Source organism: Acanthochromis polyacanthus, chromosome 3, assembly GCF_021347895.1.
Source record: "Acanthochromis polyacanthus isolate Apoly-LR-REF ecotype Palm Island chromosome 3, KAUST_Apoly_ChrSc, whole genome shotgun sequence".
Classification (NCBI taxonomy): domain Eukaryota; kingdom Metazoa; phylum Chordata; class Actinopteri; family Pomacentridae; genus Acanthochromis; species Acanthochromis polyacanthus.
The window spans coordinates 15,228,128-15,247,448 of NC_067115.1; the positions used below are offsets into that span (position 1 = coordinate 15,228,128).

General features: G+C 38.8%; 2 protein-coding genes across 2 annotated transcripts; both read right to left on the minus strand.

Moving 5' to 3' along the window:
* Positions 1-5,525: 5,525 nt before the first annotated feature.
* exosc1 (exosome component 1) lies at positions 5,526-10,350 on the minus strand. Its single transcript, XM_022208326.2, has 8 exons — positions 10,274-10,350; positions 9,134-9,249; positions 8,861-8,935; positions 8,660-8,748; positions 8,535-8,568; positions 8,382-8,432; positions 7,858-7,942; positions 5,526-6,999 (listed from the first exon to the last, which is right to left on the minus strand). The coding sequence occupies exons 1-8, from the start codon at positions 10,299-10,301 to the stop codon at positions 6,893-6,895; spliced, it is 585 nt and encodes a 194-aa protein (XP_022064018.1). The 5' UTR covers positions 10,302-10,350; the 3' UTR covers positions 5,526-6,892.
* Positions 10,351-11,792: 1,442 nt separating this feature from the next.
* Positions 11,793-16,364, minus strand: pgam1b (phosphoglycerate mutase 1b). The gene is made up of 4 exons (XM_022208318.2): positions 15,962-16,364; positions 13,524-13,798; positions 13,247-13,427; positions 11,793-12,448 (listed from the first exon to the last, which is right to left on the minus strand). Exons 1-4 carry the CDS (start codon positions 16,098-16,100, stop codon positions 12,279-12,281), a joined length of 765 nt encoding a protein of 254 aa, XP_022064010.1. The 5' UTR covers positions 16,101-16,364; the 3' UTR covers positions 11,793-12,278.
* Between the last annotated feature and the right edge of the window lie 2,957 nt (positions 16,365-19,321).

The following is a 19,321-nucleotide window of genomic DNA, read 5'->3' on the forward strand; positions in this document are numbered from 1 at the left end:
TGGGGCTGATCACTCTCACTGTGTCTTTGATTGTTTCTTTCTGCTTCGGTTCAAATTTTTAGCAGCTGTTTGCTCGCTAGCTAGCGTGGCTAGTTACAAAGAAATACACCGTTTTGTGAAAAACCCTTCGTTCAAATCATTCCGCATGAAGCAGGAATAGGCTCTTGGCGTGTTATTGGTGTGGATTTGGTGGTTATAAAAATATCGATAAAGCAGGCATCTTAACAGCAGGTAGTGTTTGAGTATTACCACAGCTCAACATGTTTTCAGTGAAGTATAACAGGTATCGTTAGAAACAGTATGACGGAGTATGATCATTTGTTCACTCTATGTTTAAGATAGATTCCGATGGGGATGTAATTTCTGTTTGGCAACTCTGCAGGTAATGATTTGCTACATCAGAGACCCTGTGAAGATAAAAGAAGTGTTCAAATCCTTTAAGTATCGATACAGCAAATACGAATATTCCACTACAAGTAAAAAAACCCATTTAATTAAAACACTGGTTTGATCATTCTGACTGATTTATTCTTGTATATCATATCATATTATATTAGTAATGTTTATACACTTGTGTGTCAGCAGCATGTTACTGTTGTAGCTGTTGCAGGTAAAGCTACTTTGAGCTGCTTTACAGTTTTATGTGCAGTCATGAGGCAGTGTGTTAAACGTAATCACTCTGCCACAAGCCCAAGAACTATGATGCTCCAGTTTGTGAATGTATCATAAGTAGTCAAGTGTAAAGCATCTGAACATTGGATTAGAATAAACCCCAATGAAGCTGCACATGCAGCGAAGGTGGACACCACACTGGTTTGATTTTCCATCTATAAATCAAGACAATTACATTGTTAATTAAAGTATTTTTCTTATCATCAGATCAAGGTATAATTACGTTTTGGTGTCACTTTCCTCAATTTTAGTCAGCTGAATGTTGGAGATAAAGATGGAAAATGGATGGCCTTGGGTTCAGAGGGTGTGCAGAGTGACAGCTGTATAACCAGGGAGCAGAATGACTGAAACATCTGGATTCACAAGGCACAAACAGCACAGCCAACGCTAATGTTTCCTAGCTAGTGTATAAAATGTATGTCGTAAAGCTACCAAGCTATGTGCTTTATATTTACATATGTCTATGAAGATGTGCACAGCAGTCTTCCTCATAGGCTGCCCTACATATGTGTACATTTGCAGCTTATGTAAGCAGTTATGACTGTCAGAAGACTGAATGTAATTCAAACTGTGTTAAATGCAGAAGTGTTACTTGGACCAACAAACGCGACTATACATATATTTAAGATGTGCAACATGATAGATGGAGGAGTAATTGATTCCCATATTCCAGTGTTTTTCATGCATTTTTCTAATAAACATTTTTGGCACACTTCTGTTTGGTTCCCTGCAGGAGAAGTGGTCGGCTTACAAGGAGACACTGATCAGCAGTCTAAGCCCAAGCAGTCGGCCAAAGCTTGTAAAATGAAGGTGGAGGAGGAGAAACTTCTAAAGAAGGAGAAGAAACACAAGAAAAAACAAGCATCTCTATCTGAAAACATAAATGATAGCGTTGCTGATGGAAGCCCAGTAGAGGTGAAAAAAGAAAAGAAGAAAAGTAAAAAGCATGATGACATGGCAATAGTGGAGGAGTCTTGGGATAGAAGTGATGAGAAGGAGGAGAAAAAGAAGAAGAAGAAAAGAAAAATTGTCAGTGATGTTTCAAATGATATCAATGGTTCAGGAAAAGAAGAAGGAGTCAGGAAAAAGAAGAAGAAGAAGAACGAACAGCCGGCTGAGAGTCAAGTAGAAACTAAACAGAATTCAGTAGAAGAAAAAGTGGAAAGGAAACAAAAGAAAAAGAAGAAAGTAAAGAATGAATCCGTAGAAATTAAACTGCACAGTGTTAGGAAAGCAGAGGAGGAAGAACATGAAGTTGAACAAGTAAATGTGTCGAAGAAAGTCAAGAAAGGAAAAAACAATAATAATATGAGCACAGAAGACAACCATGAGCCAGTTAAAGAAAAGAAAAAGAAGAAAAATAGCCTTCCAGCTATGGATGGAATAAGTCAAACAAAAACAAAGAAAACTAAAGTGGTTGAATATGGAATGAAGTTAGAAACACCAGAAACTGAGGTTGAGGAGGTAAAAACAAAAAAGAAGACAAAGAAAGAAGCCAAAGTTAAAGAAAATGGAAATGAAGTGAAAGCAACTGAGATCAAAAGCAACAAGAAGAAAAGCAAATCTGCATCAGGCTGCGAGGTGGAAGGTGACAAAGTGGTCAGGAAGAAAAAAGGCAAACCTGCTAAAGACGAGATTATTGTCATAGAGGATGAAGAGAACACAGAGTTAAAGAAAAAAGGAAAAAAGAAAAGAACAGAATAGCTTCTGAGGAGGTCATTCAAGTTGAGGAGATGAAGCCAAAGAAGAAGAAAAGGAAAAGACAAAAGGTGAGGCGGATGAACTACAGTTAATCAAATATGAAACAGTTCAGCAGGACGGGCAGAATGAGGAGAATCCAGTAACAGCAGCTGTTGATGCTCCAAGCAAAAAGAGCAAAAAGAAAAATAGCCCTGCTCAAGAAGAACGGGTGAATGATGCCGACACAGATGCAAAAAATAGGAAGAAGAAAAAGATCAAGCGAGAACACGAGGACCCACACGTGAGTGAATTCGTCACAGGTTGTTGACATTGTGCTTGGATGTGGTTTAGAATTTGTTGTATGTTTAGTGATCTTGGTTTGTGTTTCAGGATTCTGCCCAAGCGGACGTTGTTTTCCTGTCAGAGAAGAGTGGAAACACTGATGAGATCACCATCAACCAGGTAAACAGGCTTTTAGTATCTTTCCACCGCTGTAAATATGATATATTTTGTTGGGAATACATACAATTTGACATTTAGGAAATGTAGTTAATTTCCTAAAGAAAGTTAAATGAGAATATGGATACATGGAGACGATTAAAGCTACTATGACAGCAGAACTTAGCCTAGCTTCAGTGGTAGTTCTAGACAGATTTTACTGGGGGGGCAAGGTGGGCCAGTGTTTGACAACAATGATATTTAAGCACTGAAAGCTTTTGTTTTTCTTTACATTAAAATCAAACAAATGTTCTGGTTTTTTTTATTTATTAAAAATGCATCAAATGAAACATTGAGGTTATCAGGGTCAGTGTTGAAATGTGTACAGTCAGGAAGATTTGAAATCAGTCACATGTAACAAAGTTGGTTTGGTTTCCTGATGTTCAAAATCCAAGAACTAGATAGATAGATACTATAGTAATCCGAGGGATTAATAAAACATGCAACTTAAAAGTAATTAAAGCTGCTGCATAAATGTAGTGGAGCATAAAGTACAATGTTTCCCTCTGACATGTAGTGGAGTGGAAGTATGGAAATTCTCAAGTAACATCTCAAAATTGAAATTAAGTGCAGTGCTTGAGTAAATATACTTACTTACTTTCCATCACTGCTGGTCAGACATTGTGTTACTGTGATGGAAATACTGCAATCCACTTAGTAATTGGCCACAGAGTCAGTGCAGCACGACATTTGCTAAATTAAGGAGTGCATGTTCCAAACCTGTTGAGTCATGGAGGAACTGTGTGGCTCATTGGAAACCTGTAAATCTAAAAATATTAATTTGATTTAATATCATGGAAAGGGGGCTGCACAGTGGAGTAGTGGTTAGCACTTTCGCCTTGAAGCAAGAAGATCCCTGGTTTGAGTCCCGGCCTGAACCCCGGATCTTTCTGCATGGAGTTTGCATGTTCTCCTTGTGCATGCATGGGTTCTCTCCGGGTACTCCGGCTTCCTCCCACAGTCCAAAAATATGCTGAGGTTAATTGATGACTCTAAATTGCCCATAGGTGTGAATGTGGGTGTGATTGATTGTTTGTCTGTATATGTAGCCCTGTGACAGACTGGCGACCTGTCTAGGGTGTCCCTGCCTTCGCCCGAGTCAGCTGGGATAGACTTCAGCACCCCCCACGACCCTAGTGAGGATAAAGCGGTGTATAGAGGATGGATGGATGGATCACAGAAAGGAGCATTAGTAGCATAGCACAAATGTTTAAACAGTACACTGAAAAGTTTGTTTTAGATTTTCCGTTTATCACTCTGAATGGATTTTGACAGTTTAAGCATCGTGTTTGGTGCATAAAAGTCCTTTTTAGAAATAAAAATCTTGCAAGCACCTTTAAACTTTGTGGTTGGACTTGTCAGCTCTGAAATGTCGGTGGGTTTTAACACATTTTTTCTTATCAGGTCAAGTTTAATATCTCATGACTGTGTATCAGTTTTATGAGCAGAGATGAAAATAGCATCAATCTTCTCATCTTAGTTTCAGTTTGCAAAATAGCAAATGAGTGTAATTTCCAAAATGTTTAACAACCAATTGTCTATAATTTTGTTATGGTATGTTTAAGATTAGCTTCACTCTTCTTTTAATAGTCTTTGTAGAATCTCTGTTAAACTGCTTGGTGTCTCTGTAACTAGTGAGATGTGTTGTTTCTCATAGGAAAGAAGACAGGCTTTACAAATGGAGATTGATGAGGCCTCTCAACCTCAAAAACCAGCCAAACCTACGGTCAGTATTCATGCCTTTTATTGTTCAGAGAATAAAACTGTGGAACCTCTATGTGGCTCACTACCTTGACTGAGATGGAGCAAATTTATTGCTATTTTGTGCAGAAAACTTTATAAAAATATGCAACTCAGTCTCAGGTCCAGTTTTTGCAAGATCCACCATGTCCTAAAAGCCCTCATCTTTCATGCTCCATGCTAGGAGTTTGTAACAGATGCCAGAGATAAATAGATTATGATTTATGTGTAAATCAATTGAGAGATTCTTAATACATTTCTAAAATTTGTCCCTGGTGTCTCTGCTCCTCAGGGTTTTGGACAGTGGAGCACGGCCCAGTTTGACAGCTCAGAACAGCAGCAGAAGTTTCTCAGATTGATGGGCGGCTTCAAAAAAGGCTTTCAGCCAGCTGGAACGAGCACAGGAAGAGCGAATATGGCACTGGGGAAGGACGCACAGCAGCAACTACAGCAAGGGCTTCTGGGAGACTTTGAGCGAGCCCATTCCCGCAGAATAGACTTCAGTAACAAGGGGGCAGGACTTGGGTTTACAGCACCATCCAATAAGAAGTTCTCTATTGACATCAATGCAAGCCGCTCAGTTCGCTTTGATGATTGATCGGTTTTGTATGTTAATTAACTGTTAATTCACACAATTGCTCTGCTCCACTGAAGGATTTACAACAGATTACTGTTCAGTGTATATAAATGAGCATTAGTGAATAAAAACAAATTGCCAGTTGTATATATTGTGTGTATATACACCTGTCCTACAGTTAGAGACTGACCAGTTTTTATGAAAAAATACTGTGAACAGCATCTTGTTTTAAGAGACTCTGTGATTCCATGTGGGTCAGTGTTTGTCACCACAGTTTAAAATTTCAGTTTCTCTTTTTAAAAAAAAAAAGATGAATAATGTGTTCTAAAATGGAAAACAAATAACTGCAAACAAGATAGTCATTTGATAGCCATTTTATTCCATTCTTGCACATCTGCTGTAAAGTGAAGAAAGAATAAGAAAAGTCAAAATACACTTCAAAATAAAAAGTAAAAACAGAAGCTTTATTGCTTGGTTGCTGGCTCATAGTCTTTCAGTTGTGATAATGTGCTGGAAAACAAAAATATTCTGACTATCATAGGCTGTACTTCAGTATTCCGTGCATGGTAGCTGTTGTAAATGTGATTTAATGACTGTCACATTCATTTTCTTTTATAACTGTGGAAAACATTTGTCATGTTACTCAAAACTGGAAATGCTGGTTAGGGCTAAGGAAAAATTAACCTTAGGACATGAAAATGTCTCAAAGTTAATGTGTAAAAATGACAACAAAAAAAACAGGTCTGCTGCATATATGATGACATGCAAAACAAGTGCAGCGCTGCCCCTTGCAGCTTTCTGGTCGAATCAGTTACTGTCCTTCGCATTTACCTCTTGATGCAAAATGCAAAGTATTCCTTAGCATGAGAGTCTGAACCATCTGCACCAACTGCCTCATCGTTTAAGTAATTCTTGATGCTTCAGTAAAAAGCAACCAGACCTCTCTTTTAGGTTCTTGGAGGTGTTCTGAAGTTCTAGCTGCTCCCCACTAGTCAGCTAGAGCTGAAGAAGATGTGAAAATGCCTTCAACAATCTGGAAGAGAAGTCCAGTTTCCTTTCACTGAAGCTCTTAAGGTTACAATGAACTGAGAATCGACAGACTTCATCTTTCAAGCAACCAGTACTACTTTGCCATAATACATATCGCTCAAACAGCGTAAATCCTCGCATGTGTGAAAGAAGCCTTAATCTTGTTAGCTTTGTCACAGTTTGGCAGCTTCAGTGTAACATCCTGAGTGAACTGATACAGTTCAAATCAGGAAATTTAAAGGCAACTTCGAATATCCACATTGCTGGAATCACATTGTTTAGAATTTATTCTGGCACTTTTTAGCAGTATGGTCTCCTCAGTGTTCTCAAAGAAAGGATGACAGAATGTGCAGAAGGACAGCGGTTAAGAAACTGATTTAGGGCATTAAACCAATAGCGACCTGGCAGCTGAGGGGGCACATAGCACCAGCAGCGACTCCCCAGTTTGATTTCCGACTGGCCGGACCACTTGCTGCATGTCATAACCCTACTCTCTTTAGCCACATCTCCTGTCTCCATCAAAGAAAGGCATCAAGCGCCCAAAAAAGAAGAAAAGACAGACATGAAATCAAAAGTAGCCGATGAATCGCATGTCGCCCAGTCTCTCAGAGCTGGGAGGCTACTTGACGACAGCAACTGAAGAAAGAGAACGGGGAAGTTGTGTGTTCCTTGTGGTAGAAAGAAGTTTCAGGGTTCTCATGCTTGCAGATATTCAGGCTGCACTCGTGCCACTTTGCGGAACTCTTTTGCGTGTGTTCGTGGGCACTGCATCTCACACCAGCTGATGGGAACCATCTGGGCACCTGGTTTACAGAAAAATGTAGTGGAGGTGTGAGGAAATTCAAGAGAAATGACAATAACAATATAGAATATTCAAAAAGATAGTCTACTGTGGTGATAGGAAGTCTGTAGGGCTGTATTTTAAGGTAAACTGAAAAAACATGGAATACGCAGAATAACAGTGCTAACATGCTGATGTTTAGCACACGTTACGCCACGTTTACAGCTAAGCATGTCAGCATACTAATATTTGCTCATGAGCACCATGCTAAAAGGTACAGCCAAGCCTATAAGAAATGTAATTAGTTTTGCAAGTATTTGATCATAAACCAACGTACCAAGTATTGGAGAAAATGACATTTTGACATGACGATAATGCAAACAAGGCCATGGCATCTCCAAACTTACAAAGATAAATCCTCTGAGTAATCTGCATGAGGTTTCTTACCAAACTTTTTAATGAATGCATCCAATGACTCATTTTTGAATTTCACCACAAACATTGTGTGGCAAATATGAATCATATCAGACTGGGCATATTTTAAGAAAAGGAATACCGTCACTCTTACAATTATAACTGTGTTGAAAGCGCTCTATCACCGTTAGATATGAAGCGACTACATGCCTGCTCTATTACAATTCTACACATGGTTTAACATGGCTCTCTCTCTATGCAAATGACTTGAGTTCTTCTGTAGTGTTTAAGTGACAGTAACACACCTATCTCTCTAGTCATCTAGATAGGTACTCCCACCAGCTGGCACCACCTTGTGTTCAAACGGGATACTTGACCTGTGTGCTGGAGTCCTCGTGTGCTTTTTGAAGATTTATTAAAAAAACTTTGACCAAGCAGAGGTTTTGTGTCACCGAGTGAGATTTACCTGCTTCACTGTGCGCCACCACCACTCCCAGTTCATTCTCTGCTGTTGTCAACAGGTAGTTAGACTGAACGTCGCCCAGAGAAATCTGACATCACAAGTCAAGGTTTTAACAATGCAGAAGTGCAGCGTAGAGTAACCACCAAATAAAATATAATCAGACAATGAAAAGATCTATTCTTCTTAGAAATGTTTTTTTCTTTTGAAATGTTGTAGCAGTGAACACGTAAAGGCAGCTGAAACTGATTTAAAAGTGATATGTGCATCTGTGACACACTATAATCCTCACATGCCTTTTATTTAACACCAAAACACTCCAAAAGACCATAACAAGACTGTCTTGGAAATGATTTTTCTTGCTGTACCTGTGTCACATCAAGTTCAGGAATTTTAGCGAAAAAAAAAAAAAGCGTAGCTGAGGAATGAGCTGAACAGTTTTCAACGCTGAAAGTTGATGAATTGCTTTCACTGTTTGCTCTCGAAAAAGGTATTTACTTGTCTTTGCCTCAAGGTCTGGCGAAGGATACAACTTTTGCCAAGACGATGTCACCAGGTCTGAAGCTTTTGTATGTCTCCACCTGTAACAAGCAGGAAACAGTAAGCATGCCGTCTTGATTTAATAAGTGCACAGAAGAGAAACCTGATGACTGATCACAGTGAAAATATGAATTCAAACATACCTTGTCTTTCTCCGTTGCACGCACATCTTCTTTTCTGTTGAGGCAGAGAGAATGAACTTGCGTTTAGGAAAGAGAATATCACAAACACAGAAGTGTGCATCACTAGAGCCAGTTATAGGGGTTACCTGATGGTCCCTCTGAAGCGGTCCTTCAGCGGTGTGGAGCCTACATAAAGGATGTGGACTTTGGCGAACCTGGGGTTGATGCTGGTCACCTGTCGAGTTTAAAACCAACACAAACCAGTTCTTAAAAAAGCTGATCTAAACCTAAACTGTATGAAATCAGTTCATCACAGTAGAAAAACTGTCTGTGATTTCACTGCATACCTTACAGGTGACTATTGCTCCTACATCTGGCAGTAGTTGTGCTTCTGTTTCCCTCACAACTGAGATCACTGGTAACTAGAAAAAAAAATAATGTGCACAAAGGTCACACAGAACCTGTTCAGTTTTGACACACAAATTACAGCGCTGTGCAGATTCCACTAAAGTCACTGCACAAACCCATTTCAGCTCACTCATGTTCGCAGATTGCACAATACCTTCACTCCGACACTCTTCGTTATCTCTAAAGCTTTCACCACCACTCCCCAACCTCACCTCCTCTCCCTCGTTTTTCCTGAGCACGTAGCCTGCTAGTGAGGAGTATATGTAGCCGTGTCGCAGATATACTCCTGTGCCAGGAATACAGTCTTCTACACTGCATAGTTTGTCACCTGGTGCACGAACAAGAGACAGCAGAGGTTTTTGTCAGTGGGAGAAACAACTGCTGTTAGCACAATATGTCAGTGTTTTGGTAATAAAGGTGGACCATCCCTGCAAGGAGGCCCAATTTTACAAAGCAAATGTCATGTGTTTAATACATGTGACTTTTATTTAGGCTGTCATCGGCAAGCTGATCAGATCATGAGACAATTTAAGCCAGGATCTGGGTGGATTACTTCACTGTTGCACATTTTTGGAGGTAGCTCAGTGTGTATTTGGAGACTTTTAACAAGAGTTTTGCACAGGTGTAGTGACAGATTTAGTGTTTTAGCACACACACTGGACAAAGTGAATGAAACAAATGCTATTAACCTCATCTGTCACCTCTGTGCAATATTGCCCTCCTTATTCCCTTCAATTAATTATTTACCTGATCATTTTGAGCTCTTACAACCCATTACTATCATTACGCAATGCTAATCCTGCATGAGCTTTCAATGCACTGATATCCTGCTTCCATCCCATATAATTTGGCAAAAATGTTACATTGTGATAATATTTACTACCAACAATCGCATAATAAAACTGCGGATTTCCCATGGGTGCGTCAAAACATATGAGCAAAGGAATGTGCTATCCTGCCTGAGGCGATGGGCAGGGCAGCTAATGAAACCTGCTGAGGAAAGTAAAAGTCAGGAACTCACAGTGCTTAAAAAAAAAAAAAAAAAAAAAAAAAAAAAAAAATACGGTAAAAATGTAAAACGATAGCTCTGAACACACCAACTTTTTCTGGTAGAACTTGCCGATAATTAAAACGTAATTGGAAAAGACGTTAAATGCGCTGGAAGTGACTCAACGCATGGCAGCTGGAAATAATTAACGGGATTTATACACTTTCAAACTGCAGTTTGACTACACTTTCTAGCAAAATAGCGCCGCCTTCACAACACAAAGTGATCACAATGCCAATAAACGGTCTGAAAAGTGGTATAGCTACGTCCAAAGTGGTAGAAAAGACACATTTACGGGACTCACCTGGAACACACAGCTTCATGGGCGACATGTTTTCGAGAAGAGCAGATCATCCGCTGATTGGCTGAGAGGAAGGGCCCTAGTGGATTCTGATTGGCTGATCTCACAGTGAGCGGAAGTAGAAGTGGGACGGCTTCATCCGCCATGTTTGTTGAGGCAGGTTTGGGCATAGATATGGGCACATGCGGGCAGATAATGCCATGCGTGAATCCTAAACAGTTTAAATCCCTCCAGACTTAGTGCCTACACATAACCATTACTTTTTCCTCTTTTTTTTCAGCATTCAATGTTTCCTCCACTTAAACTGCAGTACAAATTTTATACAACAAGCAGAAAGTATTTATGGTTGTTTTCAAAATATTTTGATTATTGCTAATCAATTTAGAATTGATAGGCCTACGATAAAAAGTGCAACATTATTATAAATTCAGTGTAATTTGATTTTAAATTCCAGATGTATATTGTATTTATATTCCAGTCAGTAGCGAGGCTTCGCTTACACGAGGAAAAAAGGCTCAAAGAAGGCTAACTAGCTAGTGCCACAGCAAGCATAATGTTATTAACTTAATGCGAAGTCAGCTATTCTTTGACAGAAAAGAATAGATTTATGTTGTGTTTTTTCTTCTGTGACAGTCACTTTTTATGGTATCTCGTGTGGTAAAGTTCAGTCCGTCCTTTAAATATATATATATATATATATATTGCAAATCGCCACCATCTTTCAGAAAAAACTACAAAGATATTTTTCCTCAAGTTGTTTAGCATTCATTTAAAGCAATTTAAAAGTAGAAATGCTCAGCCATAATGTTGGCTGCTCATTTCACTCATGTTGTTTGGCACATTAAAAAAAAACCCATGGACATGTCTACAAAATAAAAAAAATAGAGGAGGTGTTTAAAGCTATTATTTCCTTACAATTTACAATTATCAGTACTGAATTTCTTAAAAATGTATCAGTTGGAGAAGGTGTTGGACAATTTGGCAATCAAAATAGAACTAGCAACTGTAGTGATTTAGTTTTTTCTGTAGGCAGTATTTGATTTAAATGTAATATGCAATATAATTCACTGTATAAACACCCTGCTCATGTTGAAGTAAAAATAAGCAGTTTATTCTAGGAAAAATAACACAAGAGCAGCTTCAGAATGAGTATTTCTGACTAGGGAACTATTATTTATAAAATGTTTCTGATGTTGTGAAAGCTTTGATTAATTTCCAAAACATTTTGTGTTCTCCAGAACTGGTGGGAAAAATACTTCTCAAGAATTTATTAAGGGATAGCTTACACCCACACAAGTTATTCTTCATTTAAAACCTTCATACGAGCACGTGTGAAAGCAACATGGACAAGTGGAGCATGTTCTTTAGTGTAAACAATCACACACTTACAGTATTTATAACCAATATTTACTTTAGAGCGGTCTTCTTTTTTTAATATATATTATTTTGTGCAGGAAATATATAGAATAGAAATATTTTATTGATACCTTAGGGGAAATGACACCAGACACTAATAAAAAGATTTCATCACACAATGGCTCACAACGTTTATTCTTTTTCAAACAATGCCACAGCAAACAATATTTAGCAGTGCAGAACAAATAAACATGCCCTTTTGACAACAGCCAGTGTTTCTTTATAGGATATACTGTTCCCACTGAGTTTCACCTACATGGATTTTAAACAGGGAGGAATACTTGGGAAGTCTGCATCTGTGATCTATGTTTGCTCCTGTTTGCTGGTCCCTAATTTACATTTTGGCCAGTGCTTAAACCATAAAACAGCTGAAATCCATAGTCTAATAATGAAATGCATGATTCTGTACGACACAAACTAAAGACCAATCCGATTGTTTGTTTGTGTGAAAGCTGGGTATAACTCAAATAAAGTGCACACTGTGTGCCTGTATGTGCGCATGTCTGTGATTACACAAACAGTAAATGACCTTTTTTTTAAGTTGAGAAAAGAACAGGACAAGATTGATTCGTACTCTTGGTCCCACAGGAGTCTATTTCTTGACTTTGCCCTGAGCAGCCACAGCTTCCATGGCCTTCTTGACTGTCTCCTCATCTCCCAGGAACTGCATGGGTCCTAGAGGCTTCAGGTTCTTGTCCAGCTCGTAGACTATGGGGATGCCTGTGGGCAGGTTCAGCTCCATGATGGCTTCCTCTGACATACCTGAGAAATGATGACGGACAGACATGCTGAGCATTTACATGCAGCTGTTGCAGACTGAGGCAGAGGAGCTTTACTTAAGGTGATGCTAGCTGGGCATGATGATATACCGAATACTGTTCACAACCCATATGCGTGCCTGAATTTGACATTTTTACAGGTTCCATATGAAAGAAATATGAAGCTAAACTACTTTTTGCTTGGTGAAAGTGTAATATGATTGCAGCCTCACCATCACATGGAACAGGAGATGATGAGAAGTAACCCTCAAAGCAATGACTGCAAAAGTCCGTATTTTATCTCTGTGCCATCATTTGCAGTCTCTTATTTCTTTGCTAATTATTACTTTCTAAATCCAATTTCATTTTCTTCCTGGGGTGAATGTAGGACATTTTCAATGGACAAAAAGTTAGTGTGACTGTGGCACTGGAAACAGTAGCTGTGATCAGCTTTTTGAGAGGTTTCATCACTTTAACCGGCATGAAATGCTTAGTAGAATAACTGCAAATCGTTTTTTTTTCTAAAAAGCACAAGGACTAATGAAATGAAAATAAAATAAATGAATGATGAAAATACCCCAGGTGAACTGTGTTAAAAATAATCTGTAATACAAAAAACATTTGTAATAAATTCTGACTTTAATTTTGAAAAATAACCCTCTAGGAATCTTAAAGCAAACAACAGACTCTTAGATCAGTGTTGAATAATATTGAAACACTGACTAAATGCAAATGTTCCAGAATTTAGGAATTAATCAACACTTTCAGCATTTGCTGGCATCTCATAAGTCTCCACTCTTACCTTCGAGGTGCTTCACGATGCCCCGGAGGCTGTTGCCATGGGCGGCAATCAGCACCCTTTTCCCCTCTTTGATCTGTGGAACAATCTCTTCATTCCAGAAAGGAAGCGCCCGGGCAATGGTGTCCTTGAGACTCTCACAGCTGGGAAGCTGGTCCTCCGTCAGGTCAGCATAGCGCCGGTCCTACAACAAAAGAGTGAGTCAGTGCTGATGTCATAAGGAGGCCTGCATTTGTGAGAGACAAAGAGTCAATGTGTCACTGTTTCCCAGAGCTGTCACCTTGCTAATGGTCTGATAGAAGTCGTGCCCCTCATCCATGGATGGGGGAGGAACGTCAAAAGAGCGCCTCCAGATCTTGACCTGTGCCTCTCCGTGTTTGGCTGCTGTTTCAGCCTTGTTCAGCCCAGTCAGGCCACCATAGTGGCGCTCATTTAGGCGCCAGGTCCGGTGGACGGGCAGCCACATCTGGTCGATGCTGTCCAGAACAAACCACAGGGTGCGGATGGCCCTCTTTAGGACTGAAGTGTAGCAAATATCAAACTCATAGCCAGCATCTGAGGTGAATCAGACAAAAGAGACAGAAAACATAAGGTAAAGGTGTTCACTGGTATTTCAGACCAAGAAGAAGAATTTGACTAATGTGGAAATTCCCAGCTGCATGGAAGTCAAAATGAGATTTTACGACAAGGAGAAAAAATGAGTATTGTAGCCATTTTTCATGTGACTCGGTGATGAATATCTGCATAGTTTACTGTCCTTCTACTAACATTTCTCCATTTGCTTTTGCTTAGTCAGTGGCCACAAGGTACTGGCACACTCTGCAAGATGTGTATACTGGGGATTATTGGGTCACAGAACCCAGCACAGTGAACAGACAGAATCTCTCACAGCAAACAACAGCAATCTACAGTAAATGGATAATAAAGGGAACTTGGCAGAGCGATTTAACAACATACTCCATTTTTCCTACAATCTGAATGACACTGATTTATATTTTTCTTTTCAGTTGTCACAACAAGTGTGCTAAAGAAAAAAATATTGCATCATAGATGACATGTGCTCCACAAGGATGTAATGCATCATGTTCCTTCATGCTTATTTACTCTTAGATAAAGGCACATTTATGAATAAATTAAATCTATTTTTTCCTTCAAAAGAAGAAATAGACGGGATGTCTTAGGTGAAATCCTGGTGGTCTGGAAAAAATAGATAGTCAATTAGTGGCTCAGTTTGGGTCTTCTTCATTAGATCGAACTTATGGTATGTTACTGGTATGTTAATGGAAATGGAAACCTTACAAATCATGATTATGGAGAGTCTGGACCAGAACGTGGAATGATCCATAAAAAGAGACCTGTAGGGAGACTACATGAAGCAGTGTTCCAACAATATGTTTTCTTTTTAGTCCTGACACAAATACGGATTATAATTAATCAAGGACACACCAATAACTGATGCATTAGCAGCAAAAATTTAAATCCTGGTGCAAAAACTTTGAATGACAAAAACTCCAACACAGAACTTTGTTAAAATAAATTTGTTTCTTTATGTTTAATTAATGGAGTCAACAATGATCCTTCAGACTATTAAGTGTCGCATGTAATCAATGAGATAGTACTGAGGGTGGGAAATAAACCAGGACTGCAGAGTGGTGACTACAGAACCAGATTAGTGCATTTTCAAATTAATGAGTTTTTTCGAGAATCAGAAAAAATATGAAAAAAACTGATATAGATAGTTCGGGAAAAAGCTGAATATCAGAGCCAATGATCATCCATGCCAGTTATCAGCGTTTATTCTCTACACGATTTCATTTCTAACTGCAACCATCTGGATCAACAGAACGACTAACAGCTTTGGAAATTATTACTATTCCACTGTGATCACCGTTTCCTGCCTCTTCCTTTATGGTCCTTAGTGGATCTGTGGTGTGTTTTCCTCCTGGGGTTATAATGGACAGCTGTTCTGGTGATTCCAAGCCGGTTAGCAGCATATCTCTTGATGTATCCCTCTTAATTGTGCACCAGGATGTCTGCCTCATCCCTCAGTTCTCTTCAGTGAGTGATAATTTCATTCGGATTATCTGTTAAATTTACATCTACAGCTTATGCACAAAATAATAAAAACTCAAAAATGTTTTCAGCCATCTGGAGTGAATGTTGACATTTCTGCAGTTTCAACACATCAAATGTTAAAATAGAATTTATTGCATATACTGAAACATTATATGACTTTAAAAATGAACAAATTTATCAACATTAAAGACATGTCGGGTAGACTTTGCAAAAACAACAACAGGCAGTCAAATAATATTTACTTTAAAGTCTTTTATTCTAATTTATTCTTTTAATATGCTGGCCTACTTCTGTTCTTTGCTGTTGAGATATATTGTATTTTAGTCTTGCATTGCTGACTAATAAGTTAAATGCGTCCATTGCTTCTGTATTGTATCTCAGTGCTTTAGTTTTTCCCCCTTATTTTCCTATTGTTTGTAATTTGTACTCTTTATTATTTTACACAAGTGTGTATTTTCTTGCGTGTAAAACTTTATTATAAGGCTGCTTTTTTAGCACACAGTGACCCTCCATCCTTGCTCTGCTAATGTCGCAGTACAACCACTACCTGTTTCCCAGCAGGTTGCATAAGCTCGCAGCGGCTTTAATCCAATGACCGAGAGAAAGCCCGATTAGGCCGGATGACATTACGTGACAGCCTACCTTTCAGGGCCTGTCCTCCCCTCTTCGCCTCCTGCTCCCCGGTCTCACTCAGATCGGCGTCGAACCACCCACAGAAGCGGTTCTCCTGGTTCCAGCAGCTCTCTCCATGGCGGATCAGCACCAGCTTGTACGCGGCCATCCTGGCTCCGATGCCCTCTGTGCGGTGTTTCCGGAAACTTTGTGGAAAGAGACTCTTCCTGAAAGGCGGAAGCGACGCTAATAAACTGGTCCCGACTCCGCCGCGACACCAGAAGCGGCTACAGAGGAACTGGAGCGATATTTTAGTGGAAAAGAGGAGTGATGGCGGACGCGCAGGTTTGTTGAATTGGCTCGTCTGGTTGAACTTCACAGCGAGCACGATCAGACTTGTCTTCCTCTCTTCCTGCTGCTCTCAGCCAATCAGAGCCCGAGCTGAGTGCGCCGGAGGAGGAGGGAGGCAGGAGGATGCGCACAGAGGCACGTCCGCACAGCCGGCAGGTCATCCGGTCCACTGCATCATCAGGGGAAAAAGCAGAAAAATGCAACAAAAATGTCATGAATGATCCCCAGAGTTACCGAAATAAATAATTAGATAAATAAATTATTATATTATAAGCAGTAAATCTGTTCAGTGCATCACCTGTTGCTGGCAGATAACTCTCAGTCCTCTTTGCCTTGTGGCATCTGTTTCCTATTCTGTAATTTGAAATTGCACACTTTCCTATGCTCTTGCACTCTTGGACTGTATCTGCACTATAAAACACTTTTACATTTGTACATCCTTTACATAGGACATTTTGCTTTTTATATTATTGATATTGTTTATTTTTTATTTACTCCACATTTTTACTTATTTATTTGCATTTATGGTGGTGGAAACTGTACTCTTGCTACTGTAGCAAACAAATTTCCCCTCAGGGATTAATGAAGCATCTCTATTCTATTCTATATACATCACACACACACACACACACACACACACACACACACACACACACACACACACACACACACACACACACACGCACGCACGCACGCACACACACACACACACACACACACACACACACACACACGAACTGTCTTGGCCCGAGTGTCTGCTAGCAACTAAATCTTCTCACTCCTAAATGTACAAAACAGGAAATATCTACACCTTTGCATCTACTACAATATTCACCTTACATTTATTTTCAGAAACTGCACATTTACTTAGAACTGCACCTGGTATCTAATTATTGAGCTACTTCAAGTCATTACTTTTATTGTAAATGTTCAGCAGTGCACAATATCCAGCTGCACTGTTGTTTTTATAGTTCTTACTATACCAAATAAGCTATCTTTTAAAGAACAAGTGATATTGCTGTTTTTACAGATAAACTTGCACATATTACTTTTTGTACCAGATATCCATATTTTATATTTGCACATTTCTGATTGTAGTTTTAAAAATGCTGTTTGACTGTGTGAACACACTGACAGGATTGCTGCATTATTTTGTTGTACAATGTGTTTCAGTCTATCATTCATAATTGGAAACCCTGAGATGTCACTTGGATTTTCCCTTGTATGACAAATGACTACAGCAGTTACTCAGTGGATTGTAAAACTAGACATTTGTTGCTCAATGATGTGGCAGCTGTGTGATTAGGACATCTTTAAAAAGTCCCACACAAAAACGAGAATCTGCCCTGTTGAAAAGTTAATTCTGAAACTAAGTTCAGAGAGTTGCCCATTTTGCAACATTTGATCTTTGACCTTCCAGTGAAAGGGGGAAGGAATCAAAATGTCCTTTTTTTTTTTTTTTTTTTTTTTTTTTTACATTTTTAGAAGCCAAGGAAGTGTAAGAACACAGGAATTCACAGCCCATAATAGATGGGAATATATGGAATAAAACTTAACAGATTATAAACTCATGTGAAATTTGCTTCCATTATACTTGAGCAAATGAGTCACCACAAAATGAATCACTGACAGTTCCATCCAAATGGCCTCTTAATCATTTCAGACCAGACATGTCAATCAAGTTGGCAACATCTCCAAATGTACTTCTCTTTGAGGCCTTAAAAAAACATGTAAATATGAATTTTTTTAGATGACCCATCAGAACACCAATCAGAAGGAGGGAATTAACAAAAAAAGAAAAAGCAAACAAACTAGAAAAAATATAGTGACCCATTAATACAAACAATTGACAGTTTATAATGTTTTTTAAATGGGAGCCAGAGCTATTGGAGTCACAGCCTAGTGGCACTCAGTAGTTTTGCTCTTTAAGGGCCCTCAGCTTCACTCTTCAGTTAGTCTCTACTTTTTATGCATTCCATGGTTGAACCTAATCTCATTCACTAGAGGAAAACTGCAAGTACATGCCTGTTATTGGTTGTGCATTTCATGTGGTGTTCCTCCTCCTCCTCTTCCACAATCTATATATGACCTTTTTCAAAATCCACCTACTACAAGAAACAACTGCAACCTCTGAGAAGCAACCAACACATGGAAACTCTCAAGCTTTGGTGAGGGTTTGGATGATTTAGTAAAGCATCCCTGCTAGTTTGGTTTGGTTGTTTATCCATTTAAATGGCAGTGTCTCACCTCTCTGTATGCAAAGGAAATGCCTTTGTCACTGTTTTGAGTGAACAGCACTGCATCCTGTTCTTTGATTCACTTAATATGATCATGATTGGTTTAAATAAATACAGACAGCATAGAGCTTTTATCTCCTATAGTAGAATGATACTAAAATGCAGCTGAGCACAGTGTCTGACTATACATGACTATGCTGAAACCCATGTGTATATTGTATTAAAATATACTCTTGAAGATGCTAGAATATTATTTGGCTATCACACAATATTATAGAATGACTTTTGCAATGACAATGTTTCATTGAAAATATTCACACAGGATTTGCTCTTGACCCTGAATATAAATACATTAATGACACCATGCTCTTTTTTAATGGTTTCAAGTAAAAATAAGTGTGTCTTTGAGGACTCGGGTCATCCACTGCTATTTTTGAACAAAATTGAGTAATGGAATTTGTGGATATGGATAAAACAGATTGTTATTCACTGCAAAATGTGTGGCATATAATTTGCTATTTGTTAAAGATAGTTGCTTACTTGTAGGCATCTCCAAATGCCTCACTTTTATACATAATTCGCATAATATTGGTATTGTAAATTGTGCAGATTGTGGATTGTATTTACAAAAAAAACTACTTCATTATTTTCCAATTTGACATGGTTAATTTAATTAATTCGATAATGTGTCTCTACTCAAAATAAAAGGGTTTAATATAATTATAAGCTAAAAAAATATGCTTAAATATTTAATTAGACCGGCAATTTTCTTCAGATTTATCCGTTTGGCATCTTAAAGTCA